Source organism: Monodelphis domestica, chromosome 5 (assembly GCF_027887165.1).
Source record: "Monodelphis domestica isolate mMonDom1 chromosome 5, mMonDom1.pri, whole genome shotgun sequence".
Classification (NCBI taxonomy): domain Eukaryota; kingdom Metazoa; phylum Chordata; class Mammalia; order Didelphimorphia; family Didelphidae; genus Monodelphis; species Monodelphis domestica.
The window spans coordinates 26,410,780-26,435,147 of NC_077231.1; the positions used below are offsets into that span (position 1 = coordinate 26,410,780).

A 24,368-nucleotide genomic window follows, 5' to 3' on the forward strand; every position below is an offset into this window, starting at 1 on the left:
TGTTGTAACAGACTCTGGAAAAGATATTTTCATCAACGCTGATCCAGGGGGCAGAGGACCAGCGGCCAGGAACTGGATTCAGTGTAAAAATTCCCTGGATCTGGATTTCCCAGCCCAGAAAGACCAAAAGAGAGGAGAGGCTGCAAAAAAGAGCGACTAGGCTCAATATGGCTTTATGAACCAAATCTATAATATTTGTAGGTACCAGGAGGTACCCTCTATGTGGGAAGCTTTACAAACACAAGGAAGTAATAGTTTATCACTCAGGCAGTAGAAAAATATGGACTTGGTCACCCCCGAGGAGTGGTCCAAGGTTCAAAAAAGGTTTGGATCAGTTCACAGATACCAGACTGATCAGGACATTAAGGGAAACCAAGCCTTGAAAGGCTTACCAGATTTCTAGTAATCCTTTTCAAGATTTTATTGTATACACTTCCATTTCAGGGGCTGCTTGACTAGCCCCACTGGATAAAGGAAGCTGGGTGATCTAACAGTATTATAGCACTACCTGACACCTAAGGATGTTAATCCCAATTCAGTTTTATTCCCAACACGAGTTTTAATATCCATTTTATGAAGGAGATTCATTCATAAACTTGTGTGATTTACAGCTGAAAAGAAACCTGGAGATCAACCAGTGGAACCCCTTCATTTTACAGCAAAGGAGATAGTGGCGGGCGGCAGGGGAGGGGGGACTTGCTGAGGTCACACAGATTGTGAAACAGAGAAGCTGGGGTTCAAACTCGGGCACCTGACTGCAACTTCTACTGTATCCTTTTCACTAAAACTCGAATGCAAGCGCAAAGACCAAAGAGGGAATGTCCCTATCCCTCAAGAGAGACCCATTTATCTGACAGCAGGTCCTTGGTCCCTTCCATTCAGCCACTCTTCAAGAAGCACGCATGTACTGTGGGTACGGCACTGGGGATGGATTTAAAGAGAAGGAAGGACACCGTGTCTGTCCTCAAGGATCTAATGATTTAATACTACGTAAGAGCATGGTGAAGACTAAAAAGACATCCAAGAGTGCCAGAGAACATTTGAGAAGGCTTGGGTCTCGGGCACCTTTAGTGATGGGAGGGCAGGAAGAGAAAAAAGTGGCCCCTCCTCTGCCATCTCAATAGGCACCGATGAGAAAACATTCCAGACATGGCAGCTGACCTACTTGAACAGACCAAGGTAGGAGTTAGCAGAAGAAGATCGAGAAACAGGTAGGTCCAGTTTGGCTGGAACCTAGAGTGAGCAAAGTGGAATAGTGTAAAACAAGGCTAGAAAAGAACTACGAGGCTGAATTACGGGGAAAATTCAGTGAAAGACTTTCAAGTCTGTCCTTTATTCTGTAGCAAATAGGGAGTCCTGAAAGCTGCTTGTCTATGCATTAGATGTACACAGAGAGCACCAGTATTCTCCCACCCACCCATTATTCCCTTGCTCTCATATTTTGGCAAAGAAGAAAGAAGATCCAGCACCTCATCTGGGATAATCCAAAGGCTTTGGTGGCTCCAGCAAGATACCTGATCAATCTCTCTCTCAATCTCTCACAATCTCTCTCCCTCTCCCTCTCCCTGTCTCTGTCTCTCTTCCTCTCTTTCCCTCTCCTTCTCTCTCTCTCTCTCTCTCTCTCTCTCTCTCTCTCTCTCTCTCTCTCTCTCTCTCTCTCTCTCTGTGTGTCTCTGTCTCTCCCCCTGTCTCTCTCCTCTCTTTCCCTGTCTCTTTCTCTCTCTCTCTCCCCTTCTCCCCATCTCTCTGTCTCTCTCCTGTCTGTCTCCCCTCCCTCTGCTGTCTCCTCTCTGTTTGCCTGTCTCTTTTTCTCTCTCTACCTTTCTCCCCATCTCTGTCTCTCTCCCCCTCTCACTGTCTCTCTCCTCTGTCTGTCTGTCTCTGTCTCTGTCTGTCTCTCTCTCTCCCTCTCTTTCTCTCTCTCTCTCTCTCTCTCTCTCTCTCTCTCTCTCTCTCTCTCTCTCTCTCTCTCTCTCTCTGTCTCTGTCTCTGTCTGTCTCTCTCTCTTCTCTGTTTGCCTGTCTCTTTCTCTCTCTCTCTCCCCTTCTCCCCATCTCTCTGTCTCTCTCTCCCCGTCTCTCTGTCTCTCTCCTGTCTGTCTGTCTCCCCTCCCTCCACTGTCTCCTCTCTGTTTGCCTGTCTCTTTTTCTCTCTCTACCCTTCTCCCCATCTCTGTCTCTCTCCCCCTCTCACTGTCTCTTTCCTCTGTCTGCCTCCTCTCCCTCTCTTCTCTCATCTTCCCTCTGTCTCTCTCCTCTGTCTGTCTGTCTGTCTGTCTGTCTCTCTCTCTCTCTCTCTCTCTCTCTCTCTCACACACACACACACACACACACACACACACACACTCCCTCCCTACCCCAGCCTCTTTTCCCTGGCACCAGAACTGGGATTTCCCAGAGAGATGGCCCTATGTGCCAGAGAGATATTTATTACTCCTCAGTGGCTACATCAAGAGTCACATGATGTGGTCAACAAGGGCAGCTTTCTGATAACAGGACAAGTCACAGACACCCCTCTGGGCTGGGTCCTAGAAATAGACATCAATATTATTCTTCTGGCTACTCTGCTCGAATACCAATCAAATCTTTATCACTCTTATGTCAACTACACCAATAACTAGCCTTACTTGTTGTGAACCCTTACCTCCTGTCTCGGAGATTAAGTATTAATTCCAAAGCAGAAGAATGTTACGGGCTAGGCAATGCCGGGCAAGTGAACACATCTAGGAAGTCTGAGGCCAAATCTGAACCCGGGACCTTCCATCTCCAGGCCTGGCTCTCCATCTATTGAGCCACTCAGCTGCCCAAGCCCCGTTCTTTAACTATAACAATTCCAACCCTCCATTTTCACTCACATCAGCATTTCTATCACCCAATTTAAAGCAAGACGAGGCCAGATTAAGACTGAAGTGTGTATCCTCTATTATAACCTCAGAACACTGGAGTTCGGAAGATGAACGGAGTTCAGATTATTCAGGAGAGCCACTACTATGGGTCAGTCAGGAGGCCAAGCCACTCGGGCTGAGAAAAAACCTATTTCAGTATCTTTATCACCTTCTTTCCCAGCAGGGACTCATTCTCAAATGGAAGAACTTTTAGAACAAAGGCATGACAGTCAAGGAAGAAGAAAGCAAACTGGGGAGATAATACTAAAGCAACGATGGCAATCACGATGGCCAGGGCTTCTTTAGGGCTCGCTAGTGACAGACGTCGCATCAAAAGCTTTTACACTCGTTACCTCTTCTGATACTCACAAAAGCCCTGGGATGTGGGTGCTATTATTTTGCCGATTTCAAAAATGAGGAAACGGAGACACAAACAACTAAAGTGTTTGAGACCAGACTTGAATGCAGGGCTTCCGGGTCCTGGGCCTCTATTTTTGGGGCCCCCTTAACTGCCTCAAGAAACTGATCTGTTATTCAAGACTGAAACTGTAGTTTTGACCCTGTGAGCTTCAGCTATATCCCCAAATCAGGCCTTATCCATAGCAGCCAGATCTATCGGTACAGCCAGAGAGGGTCCTGGGAAGAGCAGATGTAGCCCAGAAATGAAGGTTTGATTCTTCGGTTGTTCCCAAGGAATTTCTAAAATTGTTGTATAACAGGGTCTTGACCAGTAAGAAGAAATGGTTCAGTCACTCTCGGAGAAAGGATGAAATTAGACCCTTCCTCTGGAGAGAATTCCTATACAAGAGATTTTCTGGTTTCCCAAGGGTCGAGAGAGAGAGACAGAGAAACAGAGAGAGACGGAGACAGAGAGACAGAGACCCAGAGACAGACAGAGACAGAGAGACAGAGAGAGAGAAAGGGAAAGGGAGAGAGACAGAGAGACAGAGAGAGAGACAGAAAGAGAGGAGAGAGACAGAGAGACAGAGACAGAGAGAGACAGAAAGAGAGGAGAGAGACAGAGAGACAGAGACCCAGAGACAGAGACAGACAGAGACAGAGAGACAGAGAGAGAGAAAGGGAAAGGGGGAGAGAGAGAGAGAGAGAGAGAGAGAGAGACAGAGAGAGAGACAGAAAGAGAGGAGAGAGACAGAGAGACAGAGACAGAGAGAGACAGAAAGAGAGGAGAGAGACAGAGAGACAGAGACCCAGAGACAGAGACAGACAGAGACAGAGAGACAGAGAGAGAGAAAGGGAAAGGGGGAGAGAGAGAGAGAGAGAGAGAGACAGAGAGAGAGAGACAGAGAGAGAGACAGAAAGAGAGGAGAGAGACAGAGAGACAGAGACAGAGAGAGACAGAGACAGACAGAGACAGAGAGAGACAGAGACAGAGAGAGACAGAGACAGAGAGAGAGACAGAGAGAGACAGAGACAGAAAGAGAGGAGAGACACAGAGACACAGAGACAGAGAGAGACAGAGAAAGAGACAGAGATAGACAGACAGAGACAGAGAGACGGAGACAGACAGAGACAGAGAGACAGAATGAGACAGAGACACAGAGAGAGAGAGAGACAGAGACAGACAGAGAGAAAGAGAGGGAGAGACAGAGAGGGGGAGAGAGACAGAGAGACAGAGAGGGGGGGGAGACAAAGAAAGAGAGGGAGACAAAGAGGGACAGAGACAGAGAGAGGAGGGAGTCACACTGCTTTTCTTCCTCCGGGAAGGAAAGAAAGGAGGGGGCTCACCGTTCCCCCATATCCTGCCTCTGTCCTTCGGGGCCTTCTCCCTGATTTCCTGGCCTTCCATACTGACGCTCACTGGGGCTGTTTTTTAAAGACTCCACAAAGCTCGGGGAGGAGGCCGCCCAGCAGCGGCGCAGCGTAGCCATTTGGCGAGCCAGGAGAGCTCTAGGCCGCTGGGTAGGCCTCTCCTGACTCCGGAGCTCTGCCGCTGACCTGCTGCTTTAATCCTGGCAGCTCCTCTCTGACCCCGGCTGTCGGGGCGGAGGAGGCCGTCAGCTCCAGAACTACTGTCCTTCCACGCCCATCCTTGGGGGTCCCCGTCAGAGGCCACGGAGGCCAAGACGTCCCGCAGGGACCCACTGCGTGGCGCCCCGCTTGGTCCTCGGGTCCAAAAGGCTGCCGGTGCCTCGGCAGAGCTGGCGTTTCGCGCTCCCGACAGGGGGGTGGGGGGGTGGGTTGGCGCCCCGGATGGAGTCCCAGGCTCGGGGCTCTCCTCTGGTCAGACGTTCCTCGGCTCCAAGGGGGGGGGTCTCGCGGCAGGGCCGTGAGCTTCACCGACGCCTTCGGGAGCCCCCTTGGGAGACGCGCCTCAGCCGTGTGCCCAGTTCCTGCGCTCCGTCCTCCGTCTCCAGGGCTCCCGGGGCCTGATGCCCGTCACTGCCCAGCGAAGAGAAGCAGGGACGTTCTGCGGTGCGCAGGAGCACCGCCCGGCCTCTCCGGGAAGCCCGGCCCAGGCGGGCCCTTGTCGGAGAAGAGCAGGCCCTGCCCCGGAGGCCGGCCCTGGCGGGTCAGGGGCCGGCAGCGTCTCCCAGGGGCGTCATGAGGTCTGGCGCAGGCTGAAGCCAAGCAGAGCTTTGGAAGAGCCCCGACCCTGAGAGCCGGGCCAGAGCCGGAGGGCCGGCTCCAACGCAGCCTCTGGGGAGGCCGCAGGCCTCGGCCCCCCCCCCCCCCGAGCGCTTGGCCTGGGAGAGCACTCGGACACCCCGCAGAGGAGGGGGTGCACGGAGGGCAGGGACGGGCGGCACCGAGCGTGGCCAGGGCCTTCCTGGAGCGACCGGCCCGCCTTTCTGACCAGCCCCAAATCTGGGTACACGGCCCGGGGAGCACCGCCTGCTCGGCTTAGGGAACTGCACGCGTGCACACATGCAACACATGACACACGCACACAGATACACACATACACATGCAACACACACATACACACAACACACACATACACACAACACACACAGACACAGACACACACAACACATGCACACACAGACACAGACAGATACACACACAACACACACGCACACACACAGACATGCAGACACAGATACACACACGCACACAGATACAGATACACACATGCACACACAGATACACACATAACACACAGACACACACGCAACACACAGATACACACACAACACACACGCACACACAGACACGCAGACACAGATACACACACAACACACAGACAGACAGATACACACAGATACACACAACACAGACACACGCAACACACAGATGCACACATGCACACACACAGACAGATACACACATAACACACAGACACACACAACACACAACACACAGACAGATACACACATGCACACACAGACATACACACACACACAGAGATACACACATAACAGACAGATACACACACGCACACACAGATTCACACACAACACACGCACACACAGACAGATACACACACAACACACAGACATACAGATACACACAGACACACACGCACACAGACACACACGCGCGCACGCACACACACAACACACACACACGCACGCACACACACACACACACAGGGCCAGGTTTTCTCCATCCTCCTCCTCCGGCAGCCTCGTGGCACCCAAGTACGAAGGACCCTGTCGGAAGAGTCCTGACTTCCAAGGTGCACGCCAGGCACCCCTAGAGCCGGCCGAGACACACGTATGTGCTAAGTGGGCACCGCATGAATGAAAAGTCGCGTCTCCTCTTAGACGCTGGGTCCCTCGCTTATTCACGAGCATCTCCCGGGGTCGACAGACCGGTGGGTGCCTTCGGTGCCTGGTTCTGGTTCTGCCTCCTGACCCAATTGTCAGAAATGGGTGCCTTTGGACCAGTCAGCGCATAACTGGGGCTCGCTGTTCTCAGCCACACAACAAAAGCATGAGGCCAGACGGTGGCTGAGATCCTCTGGGCGCCAAAGCGGGTGAGCTCCCGGGGGCAGAGCGCAGACGCTCCCTCCGTCCCAGGCCGGGACTCCTCTTCCTCCTCTGCTGCCCCCACAAGGGGAGGAGCCTTAGCCTCGCTCCTGACAGGGAATGAGCCCATCATCGAGTCGCCGTCGGACTGGCCGAGGCTCTACACGCTCCATCTATGGCGGCGGATAACCTACTCCGGGTGACTAAGGAAAGCTAGAGGAGAGAGAGGTTTTCCTGGATCCCAAATAGAAAAAAGGAACCTAAAATAATCCAGGACAAAGAGAATTCCCTTCTGTCCTAAAACTCACCCAAACTCCTTTCATTCACGATAGCCTCCTCCAATAGCACTTATTTGCCCCCAGACTTTTCTTTAGCCCTTACCTTTCGTCTTAGAGTCAATGATTCCAAGAATTGATTCCAAGGCAGAAGAATGGTAAGAGTGAGGCAACTGGAGTTAAGTGACTTGCCCAGGGTCACACAGCTAGTCAGTGTCTGAGGCCACATCTGAACCCAGAATCTTACTCCATTGAGCTACCTAGATATCCTGAGACTTGGTTTTAAATGATGGCTCTCATCGCCTTTTCGCTAGAGTCTCCTTCCACCCCAGACCCCTAACTCCTAGTGCCTTAAACAAAGAAAAGCCAACACATCAAACCAAGGTCCCATAACCGTGCTTCCCTTTCCTTGAGTACCAATGCCATCCACTTCCCTTCTAGGGCTGCGCTTTTTGCAATGACCAAGTAGGATTTAAGCTAGCCCAAGGAGGCATTCCCAGAGACTCTAAGAAACCAAAAGCCTGTCGGGATGTTACCTGTGGCCTCCTCTGGCTCCAGATGTCCAGAGTGGTTGGAGCAGAAGAACTCAGTGCAGCCTGGACCAAAGCCCTCCTGACCATGAGCAAGGATCCTCAAAGGCAAATAGAAAATCCTGGCAGCCTCCAAAGCAATGGGCAGGGGTGGACTTGTTAATTAATCAATCCATTCTGGAGGGCAATCTGGAACTATGCCCAAAGGGCTCTAAAAGACTGTCTACCCTTTGATCCAGCCATAGCATTGCTGGGTTTATACCCCAAAGAGATAATAAGGAAAAAGACTTGTACAAGAATATTCATAGCTGCGCTCTTTGTGGTGGCCAAAAATTGGAAAACGAGGGGATGCCCTTCAATTGGGGAATGGCTGAACAAATTGTGGTATATGTTGGTGATGGAATACTATTGTGCTAAAAGGAATAATAAAGTGGAGGAATTCCATGTGAACTGGAACAACCTCCAGGAAGTGATGCAGAGTGAGAGGAGCAGAACCAGGAAAACATTGTACACAGAAAGTGAAACATTGTGGAACAACCCAATGTATGAACTTTGCTACTAGTATCAACGCAACAAGCCAGGACACTCCTGAAGGACTCATGTAAAAGAATGCTATCCACATTGAGAGAAAGAACGATGGGAGTAGAAATGCAGAAGAAAAACATATGATATCACATCACGTGTTTATATAGGTAAGTGATTTGGGGTTTAGGCTTTAAAAAAAAACTCTATTGTAAAAAGGAATAATATGGAAATAGGTATCACGTGGCATTTGTAGAATCCAGTGGAAGAACTTGTTGGGATGCCGGGCCAGTTCCTGACCCAGCTCACAGAATCCTAGATTTAGAGCTGGTGGGGAACCAACTGAGACCATCAGGAGGTTAAGCCACGGTCTAATATCCTACAGGAAAACCCCCATAAGGCCTGCGTTATGACTGCAGGTCCGATGGCTCTGCACCCCTGAAATGCCCCCCTTACTGTAAGGAGCAGCAGATTACAGGAGGCGCAGCCCCAATCTGAGACAGGGGAGAGGTGACCCCGAGAGACCTGTCAGTGGCGCTCCTCCCTGGTACATTCCTGCAGAGCTTTGGGTAGACCGAGGCAGAGGGTCCTCCTCGAGTGCTGGGAGCTGCAGGGACCAGGGTCCCCTCTGTGTTCCCCAGCGAGGGGGGCTTTGCCAGAAGCCACACTATGAACAGCATCAAGTGTTTCTGGGTCTTCCCCAAAAGGCAGGAATGATTTTATAAAACAAAATACAGCAAAAGCTAGAAAGAGGAAAAGGCAAACCTTTCCCTAGCTGGCATACTGGAGACCTTCGACAAGGACCAGCAGTGGACTGTCACTGACTAAAACCAGGGTCAGAAGCCCCTAGTAAGAACATATTCCATTTCTAACATGAATTTGAACCAGCAGCCAGCCTAGAAAGAAACCAGAGACTCAAATTAGGGTGCTTGTTTGTTTTTAACCTCTATCTTCTGTCTTAGAAGCAATACTAAGTCACTCAGTGACTCGACCAGGGTCACACAGCTATTCAGCGTCTGAGTTCAAATTTGAACCCAGGTCCTCCCCACCCCAGGACTGGTGCTCTATCCCCTGGGCTACACCAAGCTAACTGCTTTTTTTGTGCCCGTGATGTATGGAAATAAGACACAATCAGGAGAACCAATTTTTTTGTGATAGTGTAGATGACTGCAGCTAGGAGGCACAGTGATAGAGTGCTAGGGCTGGAGTCAGGAAGATTCATGTTCCTGAGTTCAAACTGTGGGACCCTGGCTAAGTCATGCATCCCTGTTTGCCTCCGTTCCTTATTTGTAAGAGGAGCTGGACAAGGAAAGGGCAAATCACTCCAGTATTTTTGCCACTAAAGTATTACAGAATATGTTGAAGGAAGCAGTCGCTTTGCTTCTGCCCCACGTGTCCCACTCGACAACGATAGAAAATGAAATAACTTATTTGGTGAACCAGGACTCTATTGATGTGAAATAATTCCTATTCGAGGTCTCCAAGACTCCGACTCCTTACCCTAATTTGGATTCACACATATATTATATTTATCTATATAGAATCGTAACACCATAGAGAAGAGATTTAGAAATAAAGGGGACCTCGAGATCCTCCATCTATTGGAGGAGATGAAGAGCGTTTAAGAAAGCTTACACGAACTTTGTACATGGCAGGGTTTGAACCCCAATTCTCCCTCCACAGCCGCCAGTTTCACCGCTCCGCCACATCTTTTCTGCTGAAAACAAAAGCGACAACTCTTCACTAGAACTGACCTGGTGTTCTTCTAAAGGGGGTCAAAACCATCCAAAGGGGAGGGTCAGGAGGAGACCCTGAGAGACACCCTTAATACAAACTGTCTAACACGAACAGCCCCAGTTCACTAGAGAAATCCTTTCTTTTCCCACTGTCCTATCTTGTCTGTCAGATGGGACACGTGGGGCAGAAGCAAAGAGCCTGCTTACTTCCACGTCCCTGTAGCGCTTAGGGACAACCTCCAACCTACTTTGACACAACGGATGGCTTATAAGAAATTGTACAAACTCACAGAATTGGGGATTTCAGAGCACCGGCTCAAATTTCACCCTTGGCAAATACTCCCCATATCTGACTTTAAGCCAATTACAACTTCCTTGGACCTGGTTCCTCACCTGTGAGGTTCCTTCCAGTTCAAGATCTAGTTCACTTCATCCCTCTAATACATATCCAAGAAGTAGTCACCTATCATGTGCCAGAAAACCACCAATAATAAGGGAATTTATATTTCAGGCAATTTTTATCTATTCCACTTTAAGGCAGCTCTAAATGGTTAATATTTTTGCATACCATTGTCTACAATCCTCACTGAACACCCTCCAGTTTGAAAATGTCCTTCCAAAATGTGGGTCCCAAACATAAACAGATCTCCCAATGCTGTAGGACTAGGACAAAGTCTGGAGGAACTATTGCCTCCTTAATTGTAGCCCCAAAGCCACCGTGTTAGGGCAGATCTTTTGGCCACCATGTCGTGTATAGATTCATACAGAGCTTGCAACCCACTAAATGCGCAACACCAGAACCGTGCATTTAAAGCTCTTTACAGTCTGGTCTCTTCCTACCTTTCCAAGCTTCTTACATTTTATTTACTCCCCCTCCCATGCACTCTATGATCCAGCCACACTCAAGGACTTGTTCTTCCAGAACACTTCATCTCCTCTGATGCCTGATCCCACGCAGAGAAAGCTCTTCATCCTCACCCCCACCTTTCAGAACACCCAACCCCCTTCATTACTCAGCTCAAATGCCATCTTCTGCAGAAGGTCTTTCCTGAACCCTTCGGGTGTGAGGGTCTTCCTAAGGTTGCTTCCATCTTCTCTATAGGTATCTTGATTGTTTCTAATTAATTACATGTTGTGTCCCCCACTCAGATGGGTGTTTCTTGAAGGCAGGAACTAATTTTGGCTTTCTTTGGATCTCTAGCTTAGCACAAAGCCCAGCACAAAGTAAGTACTAAAGAAATGAGTTAGGGAGTGAATGATGCCTCCCTCCACCTATATAGCTGATTTTTTTTTAGGCCAAGTACAGGATTTTGCTTTTATTCCCACTAAATTTTGCCTTACAAGATTCAGCCCATGGTTACAACCTTACAATATCTTCTACAGTCAACTAAGGGTGTTTTGCTAATGAATAATCATAAATGCACTGGGGAGCTTGATATTCAAAGGAACCCTGAGATATTTTATAAAAAGAAGAATCCTTTGGTAATAATCACCTTCAAATCTATCAATTCTATTTTTGTTTTTTCATTGGATTCCCAGTGCTCAGCACAACACCTGAAAAAATCGTAGGCACTAAATAAGTGCTTCTTGACTTTTCTTGACATATTCATCCACTCAACTACCTTCAAGGAAATAAAAATGACTCTTCAAGAGGACAACAAAGACTTGGTAGCTGGGGATGAGCTGCAGTATGAGGAACTATAAAGATGTAGCAGAGTAACAGAAGGGATGGCAGGTGTATAACCCAGAGCAAGTAATCGAGCAATATCTGGAGAAAGGGAGGAAGACCGCTAACATATGGTGGATCCATTGTGGTGAACTTATAGAACATTGACAAGAACTGCACAAAATGGGCAGGCATACACATATTGCAAATCTGCATTAGGAAGGGACTTCCAAATCAATGAGATCATAGATCTATTTGAATGTTTAGGTATTCCTCCCCTAAAAACCCATTCATATGTTATGGAACTGAACCTGGGTTCTTAAGTTTGAGTATAAACTCTTCCAAATCTTACCAAACTATAAAGAACCAGCAGGTTTGTCAACCAAGGATCTGCCTAGCTACATTCAGAGAAGCTTATCACAAAAGGTTAGCCACCGGGTGATCATTTTTTGCTCATGAAGATCAGACTGGTATGATATAGTAAGAATAGTATTGGAGAGCTATTTCCCCATCAAATTAGACAAAGGATATGAAGAGGAAGCTCTCAAAGTAAGAAATCCATACAAAGAAGAGCCACATAAAACCAGGCTCCAAATCAGTAGTAATTTTAGAAATTCAAATGAAAACAGCTCTGCCATTCTACCTCACATCCAAAAGACCTGGCAAAAATAACAAAGGAAAATGACAATTGTTGGGGGGCCACAGGAAAAACGGCATGTTAACACATTGGTAGTGCACTTGTGAATGAACTGCTTCAGTCATTTTGGAAAGTAATTTGGAACTGAAGACCAAAGTTGCTAAACTGTGAATACTGTTTCCACCCAGTGATACTGCTATTAAGCTCATGTACTAAAGAGATCAAGAAAAAGCAAAAGATCTATATGTGCAAAAATATTTACATCAGTTCTTTCTGTAATGGCTGGAAAAATTATGGTCTGTGAATATAATTCAATCAAACTGGGATGGTTTCAGACCCACCCAGGCAGAGGGAATAGAACCAGGAAACAACTTATATAGTAACAGGAGCACTGTAAAGAAAAAAACATGTGAAAACATATAAACATGTGAAAATTCTAATCAGTGTGATGACCAACCACAATTCCAAAGAACCAGTCATGAAACACAATCTCTACTTCCTAACAGAGAGGTAGTGAACACAAGATGTGCAATGAGACATCCATTTTCAGATATGGCCAACGTGGATATTTGTTTTGCTTCATTGTGTATATCTAATAAGAGGATTTTCTTTTTCTTTCAATATGGAGGGTAACTGGAGGAACAGAGGTAGCAATAGAGTCACTGACATTTTAAAAAAACAAGAAAAATCAAAGTAAGAAAAAAGGGTCACTGAAGCATTTAAAAACTGTGTAGAAGAGACTGAATGATGATTAGTAGGAAATTCTAACAAGCAAGACAGCTTTGAAAATGATGTGCTGAATTTATTTTTTTAAAGAAGAGCTATTCATAAAACAAATTTACAGCTTCTTTTCCTGCTCTACTTTATACATATATATGTTTTATATATTTTAAAATGTATTATATATGTGTATATATATCTACTTCTAGTTCTAAATTTTTAATGTCTAAAACAGAAAGCGGTTGTGTTGTATTTTACTGATAAAGCACTAAACTTTTCAAATCCCTTTTCCTCCGACTGTGACAAAGATGGGACCAAGGAAATCTTATGGGATGTTCATTTACCTTCCTCCTATACCGAAGCATTCCAGTTCAAGCTGAGGCAAGACTACAACAGGAATAAAATCCACTCTCCTCCAAATGAAAGGCAAACCTGCCTGCATCTAAGTCTCAACTCAAAGTCCAACCTCTTCTCCCTGGTTTTGGGGGGCCTCTAAAACCACTGATCGCATGTATTTTTATGTATTGATGCTTTTCCTTCCAAAAGCTCCCTGTGGTTGGTAGTCCAGCTATCATCTCCATTTGCTAGATAAGAACCTTAAGACTCGGGAAGAATTAGTGACTTACCCACAGCCACACAGCCAGTAAATAAATGGCTGAGTGACTACTTGGACCCAGAACTTGCCACCACACTAGCCTGTTGCTTGACTCCATTCTACCTAGTTAAACTTAACAAAGAAGCGTCGCCCCACTGGGCCAGGTCTCATTTCCGTCTCCTGACCCATTTCTTCTTCCCTGTTGAAAGGCTTCTTCCAGTCACGTTATGTTCTAACACGTGTATAAATCTTTCTTTAAAGCAGCCTTTCTCCACGCTCTCTGTAGCTCATTAGATACTAGAGGCGGCACGAAATAAGGAAGAGCTAAGGTCACTTGCTGAAAGGTCTTGGAGTCAGGAAGGCTCCTTGGCTTGTTCCCTGGGTGACCCTTCCGGGCCCCTGTGCCCAAAGCGACTCTCTAAGGCTCTAGCTGCGGAGGAGTCGCTGATGTGCACCAAATCACAGGTCAGAATCCAAAAACATCCAAGCCAACAACAAGCCAAACCCCCGAGTTTATCATCAGAGCCCTGCGGGGTTTTCTGTTTATTCCATACAGACCCGTTCTGACCCCCCCCCCCCCCAGCAGACTGCAAGCTCCAAGAGTGCAGGGACGGTACTTGGTCCATCAATCCAGGTGGCATTTGTGCCACCTGGCAGCGACGCAGAATGAAGAAGGAAGCAGGGTCTTCCCTTATCAGGGAATCCGCTAGAAGGAGACAGAGAATAAAGAAAAGGGGAATGGCCTCCGAGGAGGGACTGAGAGCACCCTGGAAGTTGGAAAGGAGGAGAAAAGCTCCAGGTAGAAGATGGTACTTTGCTGCATTTTCAAGGAGGAGAGAACTGGCAGAGTGCTGGCTAACTGCTAACTCCAGGACGATGCCAGAGCTAGCGCAGGAGTCAACCTTTATCGTTGGCATACAGCTATGGCACCTAAGAGATGATTTTTTTCATATAAAAATGTATAATTCTGACTTATTCTTAATGCATGCGTTCTAGTCATCATTATTGTTATTATTACTATTATAGTAATCCCCAGACTGTCAAGATCCATCCATATTCTTGCTCTATTCCCTTTGTGGATAACAGAGTACATTTTCTTCTTTAAACTCTTATTACCTTCTGTCTTAGAATCAATACTGAGTATTTATTCCAAGGCAGAAGATTGGTAAGGGCTAGGCAACTGGAGTGAAGTGACTCGCCCAGGGTCACACAGCCAAAAAAATAATGCCCATATTTTCAAAATAGTTTATCAGAATTAAGAATACAACTTTGTGGCTATGGAGCTAATTGGACTCTCCTGGGATCCTACAACCTTACCTTAACTATTTATTCATTCAAATATTTATTGAGCATGCGCTTATTGTATATAAGAAGTTGTAACAGGCCCTGTGGGGGGAAATAAAGATAAGTAAGGCATAGATTTGGCCCTTAAAAAGCTTATCATCAAGGAGAAATAAGGCAGTTGTAAAAAGAACTCTGATACAGAAAGACAAGGGGGAGAAGTCAGGGAGGAAAGCATATGCATTAAGCCATGAATGTGGATAAAAATCTTAATAAAAAGATGCAGAGGGAATCCCAGCCCTAAGCACTAAGCTGCTCTGAGGGCACTAAATAGCTCAGCCTTGCCACAGCGTAGGGAGGGCCTCAAATGCCAAGTTAGTGGGTTTGGATTTTATTCTGTAGATTGGGGAAAAGCTAATGAAGGTTGTTTAATTTTTTGTTTTGAACAGAGAAATGATAGGATCAAAGGCACACATTGGGACTATGAATCGGCCATAACGATGTCGGGAAAGTGGAAGCAAAAGACCAGTGGGGATGCTGAGAATAGCTGGGGAGAGGTGGAAGGCTGGGCATTTTGAATGAAAGAAACTGACGTTTCTGGACCGTCCATCCTATCGGATGCGTCTTTGTATATATAATACGGGCCATAGAATGTTTATATGCCAAATAGCACTTTAACTATAGGATGCCATTTGAAGCTCACCACAAGCCTGGAATCCTACAGAAAACGTCCTCACCATTTTACGGCTGAGGAAACCCAAGGAGGAGACAAAGGTCAGGTTCTGGGGAGTCCCTCAGTGCATCTCCCACCTACAAGAGACGCGCTAGGGACCAAGAGATCTTGGCTCTCAGGACTGTTAGCTGGGGTAGAAAACGTGGCAGACGGGGAAACGGGAGAGCCTTTCCCTGTTTGAAAAGGAAAAGGTGACCACCATCAGGCCTCTTTCTCCTTCCAACCACGTCCCCATTCCGACCTCTTTTGAAAGATTTCTCTAACCCAGTGAGGATCTGGGGCACATCCACAAGTCAGCCCCGACTTTCCTTCCCCAGGAGATAGTCTTAGACATTAGCCTTAAGAAGGAAACTGAAAGGAAAGCAAGATACCAAAGGCAAACCTTCTCCAGTTAAACTGAGTCAGCTTTCTTTTTTCCTAAGGAAATGGTTGTGGATGCCACAATGAGTTAAATTATAATAACACATGCCAGGGAAATGATGTCAGGGAGGGCGTGGCTAGACCCTTTACAAGTTTGAAATTCCTTCAGTCCTGAACATTTCCTCTTTCAGGCTCACCTCTTCTTAAACCCCCAAAGAAGCAGCTCCTTTAAACCCTAGGGAAGAGATCCCTTTTAGATTCTGGAACCCCGGTCTGCTTCCATCAGCCAGTCTTTTTGAAAAAGCCATGGATAATTTGAAGGCCATGAAAATGGACCTGGGAAAATGCACCACATTAAATTATTCTGCAAAGTCTCAATTGGGAAAACCTATTTTTTTCCTTTGAAATGTGGGTCAGGGGCTAATTTAATTCCAAAGAAAGAAAGGCTCAATACTACATAGGAAAAAGATCCGTTTAGCCCTCCACCCTCCCACAAGGACTGTATTTGTTCCATTTCAGCATTTAGTGTGTCTTAAACATTTTATGAATATTATTTAACACCATCCAAAAGAGACCAGAACAACATGGTAGTTAGGTGCCTGTAAGTATGCACGTTCCTCTATATAAACTTTCCAATATGTAAAATGCACATATTATCCCAACTTACAGATTTGTCTTTTTTTGAATCACCAGAGCTTAGCACAGTGCCTGATGCAGAGAAAGTACTTAATAAGTGCTTGTTGACTTGACCTTTAATTTTAAATAACATGGAAACACTCTTCCAAATACAAGTTTTCAACAAACTCTCCCAAGGTATAAAATACAGCCTTCCAAGCAGAGGGCAGTAGCAATTAAAAAAAATTTCCACAAACTAGAGATGAGTCAGACAGACAGTGAATTATTCTGTAAAAATTCTGCCTGTTTAAGGACAGCACAAGACACTTACCGTCATCCTTCAAGGGGTTGGACTTTGAAGTTTGCTCTTTTGTTTTAATATTTTAAACATCTTGGAAGGGTCACAGGACCTGTGAAACATGTGATACCTGAGGGTAGATGTAGAACTGATACGTGGGCTGTTGACACCATTAAAACTTTGGGTATAAAAATACACAAACTGAATGAAACAAACGCGTCCTCCAAACATTCATCCACTTCCCAACACAAAGGCTTGAGCATGTGAATCCCCACAATCTATGAATCCCTGCAAAAATTATAGAAACAAAGTACCGTACACGTCTTCACTTAGGAACAAAGATGCAACAACACCTACGGTCACAGAGAAATGCTAAGACATACCCACAAAAGGAATCCTGGGTGCACAGTAGGTGCACAGATTCTCAGATGTCACCATGATGATGGTATGTGAGAACCGAAAAGTTTTTGGCAACTATGAAAAGTTACTATATTCCATTCTCTAGTTACTACATTTCCATCTGGAGTTTTTTGGACTAAAGTAGTCTCTGAATTTTTTTTATTCAGTTTCTTCAAATCATAGGGATACATTTTCAGGGTTTATTTTGTTTATTTTTTAAACCCTTACTTTCTGTCTCAGAATCAATACTAAGTATCAGTTTCAAAACAGAAGAGGGTTAAGGGCTGGGCAACTTGGGGTTAAGTGACTTGCCCAGGGTCATATGGCAAGGAAGTATCTAAGGACACTTTTTAAACCCAGGACCTCCCATCTCCAGTCCACAGAGCCTCCCTGCTGCTCCCATTTCAGAGTTTAAATCTGATCTCCTAAGCCAACGAGGAGCACCAGGAAAGGAACGCAGTGGAATATTTCTGAGAAAAGCTAGAAAAGGACAAGGAAATCATTTTAGTGGATTCAAACATGAATCCCCAAATAGGAGTATTACCAATTTAAAAATATTAATTGCAATAGTGATTTTAGTGAACCTGAAACTTGGAGAAACGGCAAAGGAACCAGTCAATGAGATTGTATGAATTGAAAAAGAAAGGGATGGCTGTAATCTCTATATTCAATCAATCAACCAATATTTCCTAATCTAAATGCATAATAATGTTTCCTCTCAAGAAGGCAAATGAAGAATGAATGGTACCACCAACTAACCCTAATGTCTACTCATCAATTCATTCTAGTCTGTAAACCAAGCACCCACCACGGCCCAATTGTGAATGTCAGACCTACAAAAGAACCCTGAACTTTCAAAACTCACCCCCATCCCATTTCATGGACTGGGAGGGACCCCAGGCACAGACACCCCTATTCTCTAAGAAGGGAACAAAAGGCTTCCTAGCCTGTCCCGAAGCCTGGGCCAGAGTAAGTGTTGTGTTCCTCCTGCAGGGAGGGCTCCTTCTGGGCAGCCTGGGTGCCCTAGAGTACCAAGAAACTGCTCCTAAGGACGTCTGATTGGCATGTGGGCATGCGCATCCACCTCTCCTCTGACTGCCCATGTGCCCAGGCACGGCACCACTGACAGCACAGAGTTAACCGCAAGGTTGCCAGGGCTCCCCACTGCGCTCACCGCCCAGGCTGCTGGGACCCGCGGAAGCGAGGAGAGCTCCTTGCTCTAACCCCCAGGTGTGCCACCCTCCCGGCACCTTCCTCACAGGAGGAAGTCGCTGGCTGAGCCCACACCGGACCTGTCCTCATTTTACCCAATCTGTTCAGTCATCCAGCAGTGGGTGGCTGAGATGAGGAAAGGAGGGGGCGCAGGGAAGAAATGGTTAAGCAGAGAGAGAGAATAACCTTCCCGGGCAGTGGGGAGCAGGGCCTGGGATGACAGGTCATCTCCATAGGGTGCTGGCACAGCAGGAAGTCAGAGTAACTTCACGCCACAAAGACACAAACTTGCCAGCCTCATTTCTGATCTCCATGTCTCTGCCTCCCTCTGACCTTACTCGCAGGCAGGGATGGAAGATCCCTAGAGATCTTAAAGCGGATGACAAGAGCGGACAGGAAGACGGGAGCCAGGAGGCAAAAAGAATCTCCTTCCCTTCTCTGAGCAAAAAAACGCTAAACCAAGGACATTCCCAGATCCCCAAAAAGGAAGTAGCTCGCTTCTGGGGGGGGGGGGGCGGGGGGAGCTTTTCCCTACCTTCTTGTTGCTCTTGTTATAGCCAAAAGTCGTAATCCCAGGCCTGGAAGGGACAGAGAGCAGCATTTTCTCTTTAATGTTAGAAAGCAGGGAGGGAGGGACAGAGAGGGAGAGAGAGAGGGAGAGAGAAAGAGAGAGGGAGGGAGGGAGAGAGGAAGAGAGAGAAGAGGGGAGGGAGGAGGGGGAAGAGTGAGTGAGTGAGAGAGAGAGAGAGAGAGAGAGAGAGAGAGAGAGAGAGAGAGAGAGAGAGAGAGAGAAGGATGGGGGAGAGAGGAGGAGAAAAGGAAGGGGAGGAGAGAGAGGAGGGAGAGGAAAGAGGGAGGAGGGGGAGGGGGACAGAGAGAGAGAGAGAGAGAGAGAGAGAGAGAGAGAGAGAGAGAGAGAGAGAGAGAGAGAGAGAGAGAGAGAGAGAGAGAGAGAGAGAGAGAGAGAGAGAAGGGGGGGAGGAAAAGGGGGGAGAATGGTAGAGCTAGGGCAGCTGGTTTACGTCACCAAGGGAAGTAAACCCAGAGCCTGGCTGAAATCCTTCCACTGGGTCCTAATGCCCAGATTTTTTTTTTAAAGGAAAAAACGGAGGGGGAAGAGGCAATTTTAGGAGGAAAGGTTATTCTAGTCTCTTCTGTACCTAAACCACACTTTTTCAAGGTACTTTTGTACCCTCCTCTGTTCACAGCCCTCAGCCAAAAGGAAAGGTTTCACTAGAGTTGCCTCTTGACTTTAAAGGTGACAACTGGGACACAACTCTAGGGAACAGGCTGCCAATAGCTATCCTGAGAAAACAAGGTGGCCAAGGGCTTCTCCCAGGCCTTATGGCTAAAGTGACCCTGATAACTCCCTGACTCCTTCTGCAAAAAGACGGGCCCACCCGAGAGTGGCCAGGACCCAGACCTGAGAGAGGCTCACCCTCCCACTTAATGGCTCAAACTCTTTGGGCCCATGCATTCTGGGGGAGTGTATCGCTGACCCAATGGCTATTACAGCCCCTCTGTGCCCAGCTCCGGCTCTATGAGGAGCTCCTGCGTCCAGGTTGGTGGCTCTCTCTGCCCTTATTTCTCCTCTGCTCCTTCTCCTACCTCAGAGTCCTACGGCCGGAGCTGGAGCGAGTGGGATCTTCACTCACTGAAGCAGGCGCCCCAATGGGCTCTCCTAAGTTTGAGGCGTTTCCTCTGAGAGGGCTGCAGAACTGGATTGAGAAGTGACCACTCTCACCTCCCACTTCCAGAGCAGGTCAGCAGCCTGGAGGCTTTCAAGCCCAGAAGCCAAGAGGGTTAAGCCAGCTCTCACCTCACAGGAATGTCCTGGCAGAGACGGAATGGACAAAGGAAAATGGCAGTTTTGCTCATAGGCTGGCGAGGGGAAGGGTGAGAACTACAGGTGGATGCCCAGGACCCAGAGGCCTTCCAAGCTGGTCCAAGCCCTGACCGAGCCCAAGCCTGACTGTATGGGTGGTTGCCTGCTTTTGGACTTGGCTCATGTTCTCGTTTCCTTCTCACCTCTTTGGCAAGATGGTGGGATGAATGGCACTACTGAAGGGAAGAAAATATCCGCATCTACCCCACTCCCAGGCTCCAACTCTCAGCTGGAAATGGACAGGAAGTGCATACTCAGGGCAGGGCACACAGGAAGGGTGGGAGCAGGCTGCCGCCTGTGGGAATATCAGTGAGGACTGGAACCACAGGAGCAGTCAAGGAGGGACAGAAACATCTCCGTGACTTATCATCATAAGAAAACGCCTCCTTTCCTTAGACAAAAAGATAGGAGCTGGAGATACAAATATCCGAAGATTCCTGCCTCTCTCATCTCAGGAGACTAATCAGAAGTTTATTTTAATCTCTCAGCAAGAGATCAGAGAGGTCTACTCCTTGGGAGGTGCTCTCCCCACAACCACCTCCTTAAAATGGTTCATCAATTTGATAAGAGATTCTTGTGATCGACTATTATCTCTTGTTTGGGATCCTTTACCGTTTTGAAATAATGCAGGCTCCTTCTCAGAAACATCTCTTGTCAGGTTCTAAAGACTTTCTTGACTTTAAAAATTCTGGTGTCTTTATCTCTATGGCCTTCACCAATGTGATGCAGAAATTCTACCACTGAAACTCCTGGTAGCCAGGCGATCTCTAATTAAAAAAAAGAAACCCTTACCTTCTGTCTTGGAACTGATACCAAGTATTGTACCAAGTACCAAGACAGAAGAACAAGTGATTTCTTTCACACAACTAAGAAGTGGCTGAGGTCAGATTTGAACCCAGGACCTGACTTTCAATCCCTGCAGCCACCTAGCTGCCCCTCTCTAATTTAAGTGAAGTGATTCTGTTCTAGGCTATTGTATATCCTACTGATTTCTCAGGATTGAAATGTGGCTTGTGTTATCACATTTTCAATCCAGACCTAGAAGTCCTAAATACAGTTTTCATCTAAATATGTTGTGCTTTGGTGGGGGTGGCGGGGGAGGAGAGGGAAACCTATGAAAGGGAGAAGAGCCAAGGAGTGTTAAGAATGAACAAAATAAGAATTTAATCTAAAAAAAAAAAGCCTCCAAATTAGGATTAAAAACAGTGATGACAAGTCCTGTTCCAAGCCGCTGCCACTACCACCACCACCACTTCTCACTAGAAAATGCCTTTTATGAAAGCCAAGGCACACTCAAGTACAGAATCCTGGAGATCAGTTCAAGAGGCAGATACACTTTTATTATGTGGGTCTAACTCTGTCCAGGGGCAACTAGTTGGGCTGAGCTCACAAGGCCTGTTTGCCAAGTGCTTATTGTAACCCAGATTTGGTGCTTTAGAAGGGAGAGTTTCTAAAAACTGTATCCTTAATAAAACCCAAAGGCTGCCCTGCAGTTCTCCATAATGGGAGGATAACTCCATCCTCAAATGATCTTTTTAAAGCCTGGATCTGACAAGGTCACTCACCAGCCCAGGAAATTTTAGGAATTCTCCACCAAATCGAGGATAAAACCTAAACCATGGCATTTCAGGACCCTTGTGATCTGGCTCCAGTGTACCTCCCCAAACTTGTTTCATGCTCTTCTCCCTTCATGAACTCTGCCCCTTGGACCAAACTGGTCTACTAAGCCTTCTCCCTCCAATTTCTAGGTTTCTGAATACTTTGTCCTCTATGTCTCTTGAAATCCTTAAGTTTCTTCAAAATTCTATTCAGGCAACAAACCTGCCTTTTCCTGATCTCCTCAAATATTGTCATTCAGTAATTTCTGTTGTGTACAACACTTTGTGACCCCTGTTTGGGATTTTCTTGGCAGAGATACTGGAGTGGTTTGCCATTTACTTCTCCAGCTCATTTTACAGATGAGGAAACTGAGGCAAACAGGGTTAAGTGACTTGTTCAGGGTCACACAGCTAGTAAGTGTCTGAGGTCAAATTTGAACTCAGGAATATGAACCTTCTTGATTCTAAGTCCAGGGCTCTATCCACCATGCCGTCAAGCTGCCCATCCTAAATTGTTAGTCTTTTCTTATTCTCTCTCTTCTTAAATAATCTTGCAATTTGCTGTTGTAGAGATTGTCTTCTCTTTCCCAGCCCCTCCCCCAACAGAATGCAAACTCCTTGAGGGCAAGAATTATTTCTCTATTTTGTTATTATATCCCTGGACCTAATTTAGTAGCTTACACTCCCTACACTTCCCCTACAGAATTGCACAAGACTTCTCTGTTGGAGGACACCTCCTGATGCAAAACTCTTTCAACAACTACAGAAGAATGTAGATTAACGACACCTCCATAGTTCCTAGTTTTAGAGACCTGCCCAGGAAACTAAGTTTAGTCCATGGGATTATGGTTAGCATGAGTCAGATTCAGGACTTGAATTCAAGACTGGCCCCCTCTCTACTCATTAGCTGGCAACCACAGCCCAGTATGGCTTAATAATGTTTGTTCAACTGAACTGAGTACAAAAATCCAGGGATCACATAAGCCCAGTCACTTGGCTTCTGCCCATAATTGACATTGTTGATTATTTGGGAATTCTCTGCATAACTCTCAGCTTTCTGGGAAGAGGAGGAGGAAAGTCTTATATCACCAGCAGAGGAAACAGGATTGATATAGGCTACAAGAACCCTGAATCTCTGATCTAATTCCCATGATTCTTTAGAGGGCTTTAAGAGGGGATGGAGGGAACTCTCCTGTATCCTAGAATCTGCCTCTGAGTTTTCTATGCAAAGACCTTTTTGACCCCTTTCTGATTTACAGCTGCCCCAACAATGTCAGATGGAAAGAAAGTGAAGGAACATGCATCACAAGCTTTGCAGTCTAGAACCATCAAGTAGGTCTGGGGTCCCAGCATGCTGGTCAGCTGGATATCTGGATTGCCTAGTCAAAGGTGAATCATGTAAAAGTCTAAAAGCCATACCCTTGAATTTATTTCTTTTAAATAGGGCATGTGGAATCATGTGGTTAGATGGAAAAATCAGGCTAGGGAACAATCCCGTTTCCTCATATATGCTTATCAGAACCAGTTTTCTGCCTTTACTATGTCCTAAAACTTGACCATAATTTGTACAAAATTGCCCATACTCACTGCTCCCAAGCAGAAGGGGAATCAGAATTTGCTGGGGGTTTTGGGCAAGATCTGAAGCATATCTCCTGTGTGAAGAATGAATCAAACTCTCTTTTGTCTATCAATCAGCGACTTCTAAGTTAATCAATCAAAAACTTAAGCACCCCTAACTTAGTGCCTTACCAGTCACTAAGTATGAGAGTTCACAAGTCATTTGCTAGAGTGAGTGACAACTCCAGAAGCTACTGCACCCCCACCCCCACAGTGCTAGGCAAATTGAAAGACTGCAATTGGTTCCCATAAAGTGGGGAAGGGACAGGAAGTGACATGGAAAAAGGACTATAAAAAGTCCTGAACTTCCTGTCTGTAGCAAAGGAAAATAAAACTTATGCAAGGAATGATTAACAGGGTGTGAGACTCAGAATCATCCTAAACCTGGTTGAGTGTGAACTCCTAGGGACAGTTGATTAACTGTCACTCTGGACCTGAGAGAAGGAGGAGACAAGTGTATTTGTGAATCATCTTGAACCCATCCATAAAACAGTTGGCCTTGAGGATCTTCTAGCTGTGGTGAAAGAACCTGCAAGGACATCTGAAGACATCAACTGGACTCCTTTTTCTGGTTCATCAAGGACTCTTTGTGAGAAACTGATCCCATTTCCTGTTGGACTTGCTTTTAGATAACTTAGGGTTTAGTTTAGTGTAAGTCAGATACTGATTAGTTAGTGGGTAAAAAGCAGTCAGATTTCACCTTTGCCCTTTCCTTCATCCCTTTCCATGTTAAAATAAATTGAATATTTATATGTTTTCCCTCTGTATTACTTTCCTTCCCCCTATCCAAATTATATGTACTTTTAACAGTTTGGCAAAGCCAACTAGGTTTAAGAAATCTTAGAAAATTAAGTTTTATTTATAGGAAAAAAA

The 24,368-nt window shown here is 46.4% G+C and overlaps 1 protein-coding gene across 9 annotated transcripts in view; it reads right to left on the reverse strand.

Annotated features, from left to right (window-relative positions):
- Window positions 1–24,368, reverse strand: part of RBMS2 (RNA binding motif single stranded interacting protein 2) — an 85,296-nt gene that overhangs the window by 19,875 nt on the left and 41,053 nt on the right. For 2 of the 9 annotated variants that reach the window (XM_056797843.1, XM_056797844.1), the window contains exon 1: window positions 18,931–19,420. The exons of 5 other annotated variants lie outside the window; for them this stretch is intronic. In XM_056797843.1, coding sequence (XP_056653821.1) covers window positions 18,931–18,996 — 66 coding nt within the window. In that variant the 5' untranslated portion in view covers window positions 18,997–19,420. Of the gene's footprint in view, window positions 1–16,817; window positions 16,897–18,930; window positions 19,421–24,368 lie in introns of those variants that run through there. 2 more of the 9 variants (XM_056797847.1, XM_056797845.1) reach the window with 2 other exon arrangements.